The sequence below is a fragment of the Jaculus jaculus genome, chromosome 6 (assembly GCF_020740685.1).
Source record: "Jaculus jaculus isolate mJacJac1 chromosome 6, mJacJac1.mat.Y.cur, whole genome shotgun sequence".
Lineage (NCBI taxonomy): Eukaryota > Metazoa > Chordata > Mammalia > Rodentia > Dipodidae > Jaculus > Jaculus jaculus.
In genome coordinates this window covers 147,592,282-147,606,873 of record NC_059107.1, presented here as the reverse complement: position 1 = coordinate 147,606,873, position 14,592 = coordinate 147,592,282, and the positions used below count along the sequence as shown (strand labels likewise).

General features: G+C 46.6%; 1 protein-coding gene across 1 annotated transcript in view; it reads left to right on the top strand.

Moving 5' to 3' along the window:
- Aldh1l2 (aldehyde dehydrogenase 1 family member L2) overlaps positions 1-8,813 on the top strand; it is a 67,994-nt gene extending 59,181 nt beyond the window's left edge. Inside the window, exons 20-23 of the mRNA XM_045153051.1 lie at positions 519-684; positions 2,249-2,354; positions 6,086-6,285; positions 8,548-8,813. Of these exons, the coding sequence (XP_045008986.1) occupies positions 519-684; positions 2,249-2,354; positions 6,086-6,285; positions 8,548-8,603 (528 nt within the window). The 3' untranslated portion in view covers positions 8,604-8,813. The remainder of the gene's footprint in view (positions 1-518; positions 685-2,248; positions 2,355-6,085; positions 6,286-8,547) is intronic.
- Positions 8,814-14,592: the final 5,779 nt, after the last annotated feature.

The following is a 14,592-nucleotide window of genomic DNA, read 5'->3' as shown; positions in this document are numbered from 1 at the left end:
CTCTGCCTCTTTCTTTTTCAAATAAATTGAAAAAAGGAAAAAATGAAGCCGGGCCTGGCGGCACACGCCTTTGATCCCAGCACTCGGGAGGCAGAGGTAGGGGGATCACCGTGAGTTCAAGGCCACCCTGAGACTCCATAGTGAATTCCAGGTCAGTCTGGGCCAGAGTGAGACCCTACCTTGAAAATAAAAAAAGGAAGGAAGGAAGGAAGGAAGGAAGGAAGGAAGGAAGGAAGGAAGGAAGGAAGGAAGGAAGGAAGGAAGGAAGGAAGGAAGAAAGAAATGTGGCTAAGAAGCTGGGTTTTCAAACCACACCATGTAATGCTTGTACACAACCAGGTAATCACTTGACTGTTTAAGGCCTTGGTATCTTCTTCTGTAAGATGGAAATAATAAAGACCCCCCCCCCCATGCTACTGCAAATCATAGTAGCCCATCCACATGGTAGAAACTCAACCAAGTGTATCCACCAGTTTTTCTAACTGTGACTTGTGTTTCGTGGACTGGGAAATATACAGGTGGAAGAAATTAAAAAGATGAAAATCGGTGATCCACTTGACAGATCTACTGATCACGGGCCCCAAAACCACAAGGCTCACCTGGAAAAGCTGCTGCAGTACTGCGAGGCTGGCGTGAAGGAGGGGGCCACCCTGGTGTGTGGGGGAAGACAGGTACAGAGGCCAGGTGAGATTGCCTATGCGGGGACGTACAAGGCTCCTGCCTTCTTTACTGCAAAAGAAACAGTGCCATTTATCATATAGTCAGTGATTGAATTTTAGCCAGGGGTGGTGGCTCACATCTATAATTTCAGCACTCAGGAGGCTGAAGTAGGAGGAAGCCAGAATTTGAGTCCAGCCTGGGGTACGGTGAGACACTGCCTCAAAAACAAAATAAAAAAGAACTGACTTTTTTTTTTTCCCCCACATCCTGCTTGTCAGACCTTCTAAGCGGTAGAGCACTGGCCAACACATTTTTTCTGTCTCAGGTTCCTCCTGAGTAAAATGAGATGCTTTACAAGGCTGTGAAAATGACAAGATGGATGTGCCAGGCCCTCCCCTGTCCAGTAAACACGTGCAATTACATTGCTACCAGGCGCTGGTGGTCTTCATTCTTGGTATTTTAAGGCATAGGCAGCGGAGCCTGGGGAAGGTTTGTTCCTGTTGTCAAGGTGACCTGTTACTGACATGCGTGAGGCTCCGCGTGATGACTGAGAGGCAGAGACCACCTGTTATTTGTTTCTCACTCTCCCACCAGCCCCTTACTCCAGTGTCCTGGGTTCCTGTAAGGGATGGAATTTTTTTTTTAATCTTTTATTTATTTATTTGAGAGCGACAGACACAGAGAGAAAGACAGATAGAGGGAGAGAGAGAGAATGGGTGCGCCAGGGCTTCCAGCCACTGCAAACGAACTCCAGATGCGTGCGCCCCCTTGTGCATCTGGCTAACGTGGGACCTGGGGAACCGAGCCTCGAACCGGGGTCCTTAGGCTTCACAGGCAAGTGCTCAACCGCTAAGCCATCTCCCCAGCCCAGGGATGGAATTTTGAGGTAACCATGTAGGTGACAAAGGAAGCGTGTTTACAGGAGAACCCTTGCTAATGGTAGGAAAATGACAAGAGTAGGAAAACCACCATTTTTGTATCTAATAGATGAAGTCATTGATTCAGGAAGGAAATGACTATTCATTTAGGTAAAGATTGGAGGGACCTGGTATTTACAAGGTAACAAAGAGATGGCTTGCCAAGTCTTAAGGGAAAAACACAAGTTTCCAGTGGAGGGCTCAGGGTGTCTGCCAAGGCCACTGGTCATTTAAGGAGGGAAACTGGAGAGCTCGCTCCAGTGGGACACAATGCAGTACACAGTTTTGCCAATCAAGAACTTCTTTCTGAAGAAAATTACCCTGACTGTAATTAATTAAGTTAGACTTCCAGTTTATAAGGATGGGGGCTATTATTTAACAGGTGGAGTTCGGTTTAATAAGCCAAAAAGGCTTTTAGAATTGGATGGTGGTAAAAGATATATTATGAATATACTTAATAACACCATAGTCTATTCCTTTATGTATATTTGAAATTTTCATAATTATGACATCAAAAAATAAGAACATAGGACTGCCAACAGCAAGTATAAAGATGAAATTCTTCCTGGCTTTACTGAGCCTGAGGGGGAAATTAATGTAATTAACTGAGAACTATTAATTGAAAACGATTTAACCTGCAATTGATGTTTGTTTCTTCTTTTACCAAAAAGGCTTTTTCATGGAACCAACTGTGTTCACGGATGTGGAAGATCACATGTACCTTGCCAAAGAGGAATCCTTTGGGCCTATTATGATCATTTCTAAATTCCAAAATGGGTATGTTCTTCCGGCATGATGTAACCTGGGTCCTCCCTAGGTAACTTTTCCGCCCTCTTCCTTGTGCTATATTCAGAGTATGAAATCCACAACATGCAATTCTGCACCCGAATAATTAGCTTATATAATTAGAAGCATCTGGTGTGCTGCTTTGAGGCGTGGTTTCACGATGTGCCCCACAGCGATCTTCGTGCCTCAGCCTCCCAAGTGCCTGAGCCACTGCACCCAACAAAGCCTCTGGTTTGTAGATCATTAATATGTTTGCTTCTCAGCTTAAATTAATGGCCAGCATGAGGGAATTTCAGCTATGTTTTGCTTTTTTTTAATTTATTTTTTTTTATTTGGGATGGAGAGATGGCTTAGCGGTTAAGCGCTTGCCTGTGAAGCCTAAGGACCCTGGTTCGAGGCTTGATTCCCCAGGACCCACGTTAGCCAGATGCACAAGGGGGTGCACGCGTCTGGAGTTCATTTGCAGTGGCTGGAAGCCCTGGCACGCCCATTCTCTGTCTGTCTTTGTCTGCCTCTTTCTCTCTGTCTGTTGCTCTTCCGTTTTTTGGTTTTTTTCTTTTTTTTTTTTTTTTTTTTTGAGGTAGGGTCTCACTCTGGTCCAGGCTGACCTGGAATTAGCTGTCATCTCAGGGTGGCCTTGAACTCATGGCAATCCTCCTACCTCTGCCTCCCAAGTGCTGGGATTAAAGGCGTGCGCCACCACGCCCGGCTTGGTTTTTTTTTTTTTTTTTCCTTTATTTTGGTTTTTCGAGGTAGGGTCTCATTCTGGCCCAGGCTGACCTGGATTTCACTATGTAGTCTCAGGGTGGACTTGAACTCATGGTGATCCTCTTACCTCTGCCTCCCAAGCACTGGGATTAAAGGTGTGTGCCACCATGCCCGGCTGTCTGTTGCTCTTAAATAAATAAATAAACAAAAAAAATTAAAAAACAAATAAATTTATTTTTATTTATTTATTTGAGGGAAAGAGGCAGGTAGAGAATGGGTGCGCCTTGGCCTCAAGGCACTGTAAATGAACTCCAGACGCATGCACCCCCTTGTGCATATGGCCTTGTGGGTCCTGGGGAATCGAACCTGGGTCCTTTGACTTTGCAGGTAAGTGCCCTAACTGATAAACCATCTCTCTAGTCCAGGTTTTGCTTTTGTACAATACACACCTGAAATGTTCATGGAAACAGTGAGTTTCTCTCCATTTAGAGCCCTGGGGAGGGCATCTGGAAATCTCACATTCCCATAGAAAGAGAGCTGCTGTCCTTGGAGATAGACAGAAGCTTGACACTGAGCATTCTAGAAGTATCCACAGTCGCCATTTATTAAACTAATGACACACTGGCTGTTAGACTATGTGCAGCTTTCCAGTGTCCAGCGTGTCCGAGGACAGCCATGTGGCGAGAGAGAATAGGTGTGCCAGGGCCTCCAGCCACTCCAGACGCGTGCACCACTTTGTGCACCAGCTTTGTGCGGGTGCTGGGAAGCCGAAGTCTCCCAGCATGCCACTCAGAGGCCATCAGCATGGCTTCAGGTTTACAACTAGCCAGATGTTGAGGAACACACCAGACACACAGCCGAGATGCGTTGGTCATTGAGAGCCGCGCTGTAAGAGACTTGACACTTGAGCTGTCGTAACTTCATGACCCTGATCCAAGGGTGCGGTTTCTCCTTTTATCCATGTCCAGTTTTGGACCCAACTGGGAGCAGGATAGACCTCCTCTTACTTGGGGTTGTATACAATTGGCTCTCAATAACCAAGGGCTGAATATCTGCAATTCGGCCTCTGTCTGAACATGCACAAATTGTTTTCTTGGCATTATTCCATAAACAATATAGTGTGACACCTACTTTTTTTTCTTTTTTACTATTGCCATTGTATTCTGGTATTGCCAGTATTAAGCACATAGGATGTACAACACTGTTTTTTGTTTTTTTGTTTTTTTTTTTGAGGTACGGTCTCGCTCTAGCCAAGTGTGACCTGGAATTCCTGTTTAGTCTCAGGCTGGCCTTAAACTCAACAGCAATCCTCCTACCTCTGCCTCGAGTACTGGGATTAAAGGCGTGCGCCACCCCACCCAGCTCAACACCGTTAAGAGACTTGAGCAACCATCCACGCTGGTATCTGTGGGGATCCTGGACCCTGAAGTACTGGGCACTGAATCAGAAGGGAAATTTTCTTGGAGGGATGCTACTCTCCTTTCATTGACTAAGCATATGTAACAATTCCCTCTGGTTTGATGATGTGACACAAAGAAACATAAGACATACAGCCTGGCCCAGAGCATTTTGACCCTCTGGAGTGGGGCGGGCAGACCACACATGCACCAGTTTGTTCAGCCACACCACTGAGTCTGGAGTCATGTGCACTCCCCGGTGACAAATGACAGGCTGAGGTTTACTGTGCCATAGACCCCATTAGCTCATTTCATCCTCACACCAATTAGACAAAGCCCTTTATTATTTGTATTTTCAAAAGAAGAAACAGAGGCATGAGAAGGGGAAGCCCTGTGGCCAAGTCCACCTAGGCTGAATGGCTACAGAGCCTTCTCATGGGTCACCCACATTCTGCTGCCTCCACTGAGGATTGGTGGAATGTGGAAGGCTTGGGGTAGACACTGAAGGGCCTAGGAATTGTGTGGACAGATCAGGAGATGGAGGGATACAGAGGACATATTCTGAATATCAAGAAGTGGACCTCAGGCCACGCATGGTGGTGCACACATTTAATCCCAGAACTCAGGAGGCAGAGGTAGAAGGAACACTGAGTTCAAGGCTACCCCGAGACTACATAGGGAATTCCAGGTCAGCCTGAGCTTGAGCTAGACCCTACCTCAGGGAAAAAAAAAAGACATACATGGGTTGGAGAGATGGCTTAGCGGTAAAGGCATTTGCCTGCAAAGCCAAAGGATCCCAGTTCGGTTCTCCAGGACCCATGTAAGCCAGATGCACAAGGGGGCGCATGCGTCTGGAGTTCATTTGTAGTGGCTGGAGGCCGTGGTGTGCTCATTCTCTCCCCCTGCTTCTCTCTCTCTCTCTCAAATGATTGAATAAATAAAATATATTTTAAAAAATGAAAGAAATGCAAATAAAATAAAAATGTGCAGGAGGTGTGAAGGGTGGCAGACATTTTTAATCCCAGCACTTGGGAGGCAGAAGTAGGATATCACGGTGAGTTTGAGGCCAGTCTGAGATTATATGCTAAACACAGTGAATTCCAGGTCACCCTGGGCTAGAGTGTGACCCTCCCTGGAAGAAAGAAGTGGGAGGTGACAGTCACCCCTGAAGACGACTGACTCTGGCTTAGATTGAAAGAGCTTACAAAAAAGTGGTATATATGTAAACTGTAATTCTTGGGTTTCTAACTCCATGGGCACTTTCAGCACAGGCCTGGTATGTTTTATTTATAAAAAAGCTAAACAGGGCTGGTGAGATGGCTTAGCACTTAAGGTGCTTGCCTGCAAAGCCAAAGGACGTAGGTTCGACTCCCCAGTACCCTCATAAGAGAGATGCACAAGGTGACTGGAGTTCATTTGCAGTGGGTAGAGGCCCTGGCATGTGCATTCTTTCTCCCACGCTCAAATAAATAAATAAAAATAAAATACAAAAAAAAAAAACCCTAAACAGGTGGCAGTGAAGTTTTCCTATTTCTAGAGAAGAACAATTTTCAAACATAAGTTGAGTGTTTTGCTCTGTTTAATGAAGTCTTATGTCTTCCTGGAAACATCTTGCAGGGACATCGACGGAGTGCTGCAGCGAGCAAATAACACGGAATATGGTTTGGCCTCGGGGGTTTTCACACGAGACATAAACAAGGCTATGTATGTGAGTGAAAAGCTAGAGGCAGGGACTGTTTTTATTAACACGTACAACAAGACGGATGTGGCGGCGCCGTTCGGTGGAGTCAAGCAGTCTGGCTTTGGAAAAGACTTAGGTACGTATGATTTGTCACACCACAGGATTTTCTGTTCCATGCAGCCCTCACTTAAATTTTGAGGGGCACTTCCAACTTGGCAGGTAGATCTAGATTTACAAAAGCACTGATGTTTTCTTTCTTCCTTTTCAAGGTAGGGTCTCATTCTAGTCCAGGCTGACATGGAATTCATTCTGTAGCCCCAGGCTGGACTAGAACTCACGATGCTCCTTTTTTTTTTCGAGGTAGGGTCTCACTCTAGCCCAGGCTCACCTGGAATTCACTATGTAGTCTCAGGGTGGCCTCGAACTCATGGCGATCCTCTTACCTCTGCCTCCCGAGTGCTGGGATTAAAGGCGTGCGCCACCACGCCCGGCTCTGGTGCTCCTTTTACTTCAGCACCCCAGGACTGATTTCTTTCTTTCTATTTCTTTGTGTGCCCCCTTGTGCATCTGGCTAACATGGGTCCTGGAGAATCGAACCTGGGTCCTTTGGCTTTGCAAGCAAATGCCTTAACCACTAAGCCATCCCTCCAGCCCTCTTTTTTAAAAGATTTTATTTTTATTTACTTACTTATTAGAGACAGAGAGGGAAAATGGGCATGCCAGGGCCTCTAGGCACTGCAAACAGTCTCCAGGTCCAAGCGCTACCACATTTTATCTGGCTTATGTGGGACGTGGAGAATTGAACCTGGGTCCTTAGGCTTCATAGGCATGTGCCTTAACCGCTAAGCCATCTCTCCAGCCCCTTGGTTTCTTTTTAAAACTGCAGTAACATTTTTTTTTAAATTATTTATTTATTTGAGAGCGACAGACACAGAGAGAAAGACAGATAGAGGGAGAGAGCGAGAATGGGCGCGCCAGGGCTTCCAGCCTCTGCAAACGAACTCCAGACGCGTGCGCCCCCTTGTGCATCTGGCTAACGTGGGACCTGGAGAACCGAGCCTCGAACCGGGGTCCTTAGGCTTCACAGGCAAGCACTTAACCGCTAAGCCATCTCTCCAGTCCTGCAGTAACATTTTAATGAAACATAACTTACAGAAAAAGTACACAAGTTGTGTAGGAAGGTGTTTTTTCACAAAAAAATAATAATCTGAAAAGAAAAGGCTGTGGGTGGTGTAAACTGTATTTTCCGTGTCTTCAATTGAAAGCAAATGTTTCCAAACTTTCCTTCTAGTGCTCAACTCTGCTTCATTTAATGTAACTTGAAGATGGTATTCTGGTCAGTAGGTATAAGAAGGATAAAAATAGAATTCATGGGCTGGAGAGATGGCTTAGCAGTTAAGCGCTTGCCTGTGAAGCCTAAGGACCCTGGTTTGAGGCTCGATTCCCCAGGACCCACGTTAGCCAGATGCACAAGGGGGCGCACGCGTCTGGAGTTCGTTTGCAGTGGCTGGAGGCCCTGGCGCGCCCATTCTCCTTTTTTCTCTCTCTGTCGGCCTCATTCTCTGTCTGTCTCTCTCAAATAAATAAATAAAGCAGAAAAAAAATTTTTAAAAAAGAGAATTCATCAAGCAGGGAAATGAGGGAGGAAGGACTTGGGCAGCTGACCCACCAGTTCTCCCACCCTGGAAGGCCCCGTAGGAGGTGGTCTCAGCTCTTAATACTCCAAGTGGACTCCAGTAGCGTCACGGTCGTGTGAGGATGGTTAGGGATGCATAAGGCCTTCCTAGCCTGCAACTTAGCAAAGCCTTCAGGTGTCTCATTTGCTTTGTGACCCACACACCTGCTCTCTTCTTTTCTTTGGTTTTTAGAGGTAGGGTCTCAAATTCACTATGTAGTCTCCGAGTGGCCTCAAACTCTCACAGCGATCCTCCTACCTCCGCTTCCCAAGTGCTGGGATTGAAGGTGTGCGACACCACGTCCAGCTTGCCACATCTCTCTCTCTCTCTCTTTTTAACTTTTACTTATTTGAAAAAAAAAAAAGAGGCAGAGAGAAAAGAGGGGGCAGGGAGAGAATGGGCACACCTGGACCTCCAGCCACTGCAAACAAACTCCAGATGTCTGAACGGGGGTCGTTTGTCTTTGCAGGCAAATGCCTTAACCGCTAAGCCATCTCTACATCTGTTCCCCCCACCTCCTTTTTTTTTTTGGTTTTTCAAGATAGGGTCTCACTGTAGCTCAGGCTAACCTGGAATTCACTATGGAGTCTCAGGGTGTTCTCAAACTCATGGCAATCCTCCTACCTCTGCCTCCCGAGTGCTGGGATTAAAGGCGTGCGCCACCACACCTGGCTTTCTACATCTGCTTTTGAGCATGGTCCACTGACTGCTTTTCTTCCTAGGTGAAGAAGCTCTAAATGAATACCTCAAAACCAAGACGGTGACCCTGGAGTATTAGAACCATGGCATCATCAGGAAACCCTTAACATCTCAGCTTCTCAACACTTTCTATGCTGAGGAACCTGAGGAAGAGCCAGCCGTGAACCAAAAACATGGACCCAGACCAAGGCTGCTCGTCAGTGCATTTACACGTGTGCCTCACACTCGTCAATGCATTTACACATGTGCCTCGCAAGTATTTTCCAATACACTTTTTTTACTTTCAAAAGACTTGGAATTTTTTTTTTTTTTTTTTGGTTACACATGTATTTCTAAATACCATGGTGCTTTTTTTTTTTCCTACCAAAGGTAACCTTTTCATGGTTGCCCATCTTGAATGTATCATGCAGCTATAAATGTGCAAGGTACATTTGTTAAGATTTCTGTATAGGTTCTTACATCTGAACCATACATATGGGACACCAAAAATATTTATTTTGTCTTCAAGGAACAAAACGCATCCTAGGGAATGTGAAGACAGTTCTTCCCATGTCTGCAGTGAGGTGCCTGTTTGTGTCTTTGATGTTCTACTGGGTGACCCGCTGTGATCAGCCAACACACGTTTCCTCAATGTCTGCCTGATGGCACAAGGAATTATCTAATATTTTGGGTAGGCTTTTTTTGTTGTTTGTTTTTGTTTTCTAGAGGTAAGGTCTCACTCTAGCCCAGGCTGACGTGGAATTCACTATGTAGTCACAGGTTAGCCTCGAACTCATGACAACCCTCCTACCCCTGCCTCCTGAGTGCTGGGATTAAAGGCATGTGCCACCACGCCTAGATTTCTATTTTTAAAAATTTATTTTTATTGACAACTACTATAATTTTAGACAATATTCCATGGTAATTCCTTCCCTACCCCCACCTTCCCCTTTGAAATGCCTCTCTCCATCATACTCCTTCCCCTTCTCAATCAGTCTTTTATTTTGATGTCATCATCTTTTCCTCCTATTATGATGGTTTTGTGTAGGTAATGTCAGGCAGTAGTGAGGTCAAGGATGTCCAGGCCATTTTGTGTCTGGAGGAGAATGTTGTAAGAAGTCCTACCCTTCTTTTGGCTCTTACATTCTTTCTGCCACCTCTTCTGTAATGGACCCTGAGCCTTGGAAGATGTGAGATATTTCAGTGCTGAACACTCCTCTGTCACTTCTCAGCCCCATGCTGAGTGAGTGGGTAAGCTTAATTTAATGACATGATCTTTGGCCCCACATTGCTTAAATTTCTAGCAAGTAGATTTTTAAAAGAGAATTTTGGAAGAATAACAAGTAGCCAGGTGTGGTGACGCATGCCTTTAGTCCCAGCACTCAGGAGGCAGGGGCTGGAGAGATGGCTTAGCAGTTAAGGCACCTGCCTGCAAAGCCTAAGGATCCAGGTTTGACTCCCCAGAACCTACATAAGCCAGACGCACAGGGTGACGTATGTGCACACGATCACACACACATGGCGCATGTGCCTGGAGTTTGACTGCAGTGGCTTAGAGGCCCTGGTGCGCCAATTCTCTCTCATAAAAATAAAATTAAAAATACTTTCAAAAAGAGCCGAGCATGATGGTGCATGCCTTTAATCCCAGCACTTGGAAAGCAGAAATTCAGGAGGATAGCTGTGAGTTCAAGGCCACTCTGAGGCAAAACCCTACCTTGAAAAACCAAAAATAAATAAAATTTTTAAAAAAAGAAAGCAAATGGAGCTGGGCATGGTGGCACATGCCTTTAATCCAGCACTCTGGAGGCAGAGGTAGGATCGCTGTGAGTCTGGGTTTGTATCATATCATCTTACTGTCTGTGTGACAGTGGAGAAGTGAGGGAGCTTCTCTGAGCCTCGGCCTCCTGTGTGAATAGCGACAGTAATGCCTTCTTCAGAACCCTTGTCACAAGCCCATGCAGAAAGAAAAGCACTGAGTACTGAGCTCAACTCACACCTCTAAATAGTCAACTAAGTTTAATTCTCTGTCCTCCACAATTTAAAAATATAGCCAAAGGTGAAATTACGGGATGATTTTCCCACTGTCCTGCTCAGTAGTCAACTTCTGACCACTCTTCTCATCGGCTGTTTCCTCACACAGTGCCTGACACAGCAGAGTCAAGCCATGCAACTGCTGTTGTCCACGGTGGCTCAGGACTAATTTCACACTCAGGAGGCTGAGGCAGTTGGGCTAGTGATTCAAGGCCAGTCTGGACTACACAGCAAGACCTTAGCTTGAAAACAGGGAAAAAAGACCAAATCAAAACAAAATGGCAATGGCACCAGGAAAAGTTTCACTTTTGTTCCGGCATCTTGTGTGTCCTGTGTAGGACATCTTTGTTCCCACTTTTCTACCTATTGGTTCTGCTGCTTACTGGCTTTGTGATAGCACAACTCAGGTATCTGGTATATTCATGTCTAGGCTTGGTATCTGAAAAACAGACCTTTATTCCCCATCTCAGTAGGTGCTGCAATGTTCTTTGGGCCACAGCACTGAAGGAAAGGCAGCTGTCAGCACTCACTCGTTCAGGGCTCACAAACTGTCCCACTGAGACAGGAGTAGTTAGAGGGGTTGTTTGCACTCACTGGGGAGACAAAATACTGAAATACTGGAAGACAGTGAGAGCAATTAACATGTATTATACTTCCTTTTGAAGTGGAACTTCAAAGTGAGCATTCCTTTCTTGGTTCTGAAGCCCCCGAGGACGCTTACTGCTTTGGAGACTAGACAAAGGGGACATAGAGTCAACCAACAGTAAGGAAGCAAAATTGAAATCGAAGGCAGAAAGCATTTCAAGGAAATTCTGCCTTGATTGACAGAGCAAACTCTGCCTTTTAAGCATACTTCTTTCAGGTCTCTCCTCAAACAGACTTCCAAGCTGCTCTGTGAAACTGCACACACACCCCAACATTCATACCACAGCCACTTTCACTCTTCCAGCTCCTCATCCTCCTGTCTTCATAGTTTGTGACCTGGCCTATACTTACCAGCATTATGGCCTCTGAAGCCTTGGCTTTGTGAACAGGTGTTTAACATCACATCTCCTGCGCTGGATCCGTGGGAGGAGCTCAATATGCATCTGCTTTTCAGTGGCAAGAGTTTTTACATTATTACTTGAGAAAGACAGAATGGGCACGCCAGAGCCTCTGGTAAACAACCTCCAGATGCATACACCACTATGTGCATCTGGCTTACACCGGGCAAACCGAACCTGGGTTCTTGGGCTTCACAGGCAGGTGTCTTAACCACTAACCTTTGCAGCCCCTGCAGTTCCCTTCTTGAAGCTGGGATGAAAATACTAGATCAGAAGCAGGTGATGGGTAGAAAGGGCTTATTTCGGTTTACAGTCTTGAGGGGACGCTCATCATGGCAGGAAAAGGATGGCAGAGCAGAGGCTGGGCATCACATCTTGCCACTTCAGCTGGGGGTGGGTAGCAGCACGTGAACGAGCTAGCTAGTCCACACCCAGCGGGACCAGACTCGTAAACCTCCAGACTCACCCCCGGCGACACACCTCCTCCAGCAAGGCTCTCCCACCCCACCCCAAAGTCCCTACCAGCTGGGGACTGGGTATGGGCCGAATCACAACCATGTGAGGCTATGGGGCCATTTTACATTTAAACCACACTGCCCTGAATCACACAGCTAGTCAGGACTCATGCAGCAAAGCTCGTGGTCGTAAGGGGAGCACAGCTAATTTTTATTCCCAGTACTTAAACCAGAGCCTCGTTAGTGAACAGTGGGCAAACTCAAACCATAACACAATGGATAATGCTTTAAGATTTTGTTTTCAAGGTAGGGTCGATCTCACTCTAGCCAAGGCTCAACTAGAACTCAACTCTGTAGTTCTAGGCTGGCCTCAAACTCACAGATACCCTTCTACCTCTGCCTCTACTGGGATTAAAAGCTTGCTTTAAGATTTTTTAAAAAAATTTTAGCCAGGCGTGGTGGCGCATGCCTTTAATCCCAGCACTCAGGAGGCAGAGGTAGGAGGATTGCCATGAGTTCAAGGCCACCCTGAGATGACAGAGTTAATTCCAGGTCAGCCTGGACCAGAGTGAGACCCCACCTCGAAAAACCAAAAAAAAAGAAAAAGAAAAAAAAATTATTTTTGTGGAAATGTACAGGGATAAAGCTTAGTTTGCTTCTTAATACTTGTGTTCCAAGAAAATTGCCAAGGGAAATCTAGGCTACAAGGTAGGTATGAAAGGTGGTGGATAAAGGATATTATTCTTATTACATACTACCTGCATGGAATTTTAAACATTATCTGTGTAAAAATACCTATCAGACTCAATTTCTTCATAGTGATCATGATGATCAGGTCTGAGTGTTAAAATGTGGAGGAGTCCAGGCATGATGCACAACTTTAACCCCAGCCAGTACAAGTAGGTCCCAACATTCCTGCACTGGGTGGGCACAGGGCGTATACTTGGGAATTCACCAATCCCTAGGCTCTCAGGAACAGTACTAGCCCCTCACACTAGGAAGTCTGCTATCTACCAAACTCGGGTGTCTGAGGACAGGCTGGCAATACGGTCAGCCCACACCTCCTGCACTCAAATCGGGGAAGAACCCATCGAGAGAATTCAAGTGTACGAGGCAGGGCCCACAGTCTGCCCACCTCTTGCTGCCCTGTGAGATCCATAAGGTGCCCTGGAGAGATCACTGTGCCCAGCAGCCACCCTGGAACAGCCCAGTGGGGCCGCATTCCCACTCACACACGATGCCTGCTCAACCCTCTGCCATCCCATGTAACCCAAACTGCCCCATGCCCAATGCTGATGCCCCCACCTCACACTGCCAACTTCAGCAGATCTTCCTGGCCTCGGCCACCTCCCGATTGCTAGCCACCTCTGCACACCAACGCCCCCACAAAGGCCAATCCCAGTGTCTCAGGTAGGGAAGGTCCAAGGGGCCAAGTGACCCCCCTACCAGCCCATTCCCTTCCCAGTGACTGTGGGGCACTACTGCCTCAGCCCCAGAAGAGCAGCACAGAAATATCTGGCAACCACCCACCAGAGGGCGCCAGTGAGCCCTCCACAACCTGCTAGGCAGTGCCGAGTGCTACTGCCCCTGAGCCCCATAGGCAAGGAACAGCTGCCATAGGGGGCTGAAGAGATCCTGGACCTCCAACTGCAGCTTACTGAGTCCTTCAGGCTGGAGATACGGCTTACTGGTTGAGGCAACTTGGCTTCAAAGCCTAAGAGTTCATGTTCGACTCTCCAGATCCCACATAAGCCAGACACACACAAAGTGATGCAAGCATGCAGGGTCGCACATGTGCACGAGGGGACACGTGTGCCTGGAGTTTGGCTGAACTCCTTTGCAGTAGCTGAAGGCCCTGGCGTGCCTGTGCTCTGCCTCTTTCAAAAACAAAAAAACAAATTTGTTCATGGGCTGGAGTGATGGCTGAGCAGTTAAAGGTGATTTTTTTTTAAAGCCTGACAGCCTGGATTCAATTCCCCAGTACCCATGTAAAGCTAGATGCAGAGCGGGGCAAGCGTCTGGAGTCTGTATGCAGGGCAGGGGGCCCTGGCTTGTCATCTAGGCCCTCCCCCCTTCATGATTTTTTTTTTTTTTAACACCCGTTCAGTGAAAACCTAGAAACCTAAGCCTCTTTGAACACCTCCATATCAGGCCAACAGAATCTCTGACAAACTCTCTGGGCCTAGGTGGACCAGAAACTACCACACCCCTGTACCCACAACCAGTGCCAAATCCCGCCTTGGGGTGGGCTAATGTGTATCTCAATAACTAACCCCCCACCACCACCACAACACACAATATATCTTACAACAAAAATGCAACGGTCCACATAAGGCCATGCGGGGCACTCCCAGGGAGCTAAACTTTTAGGGCACCCTACTTGGATATTCGTCTCTAAAACTACCCCCAGTCCACGCACCACTCTCTACCTTCCTGTCAGTTTCTCTCCAGATTTCCATTTCCCCCAGTTTCTAAACAGTTATCTAAATAACCTTCATCCTACAAGAACTACATCAGTTCCTGGTAGCGATACAAAGAAGAAGATCTCAGGCTGGTCCCC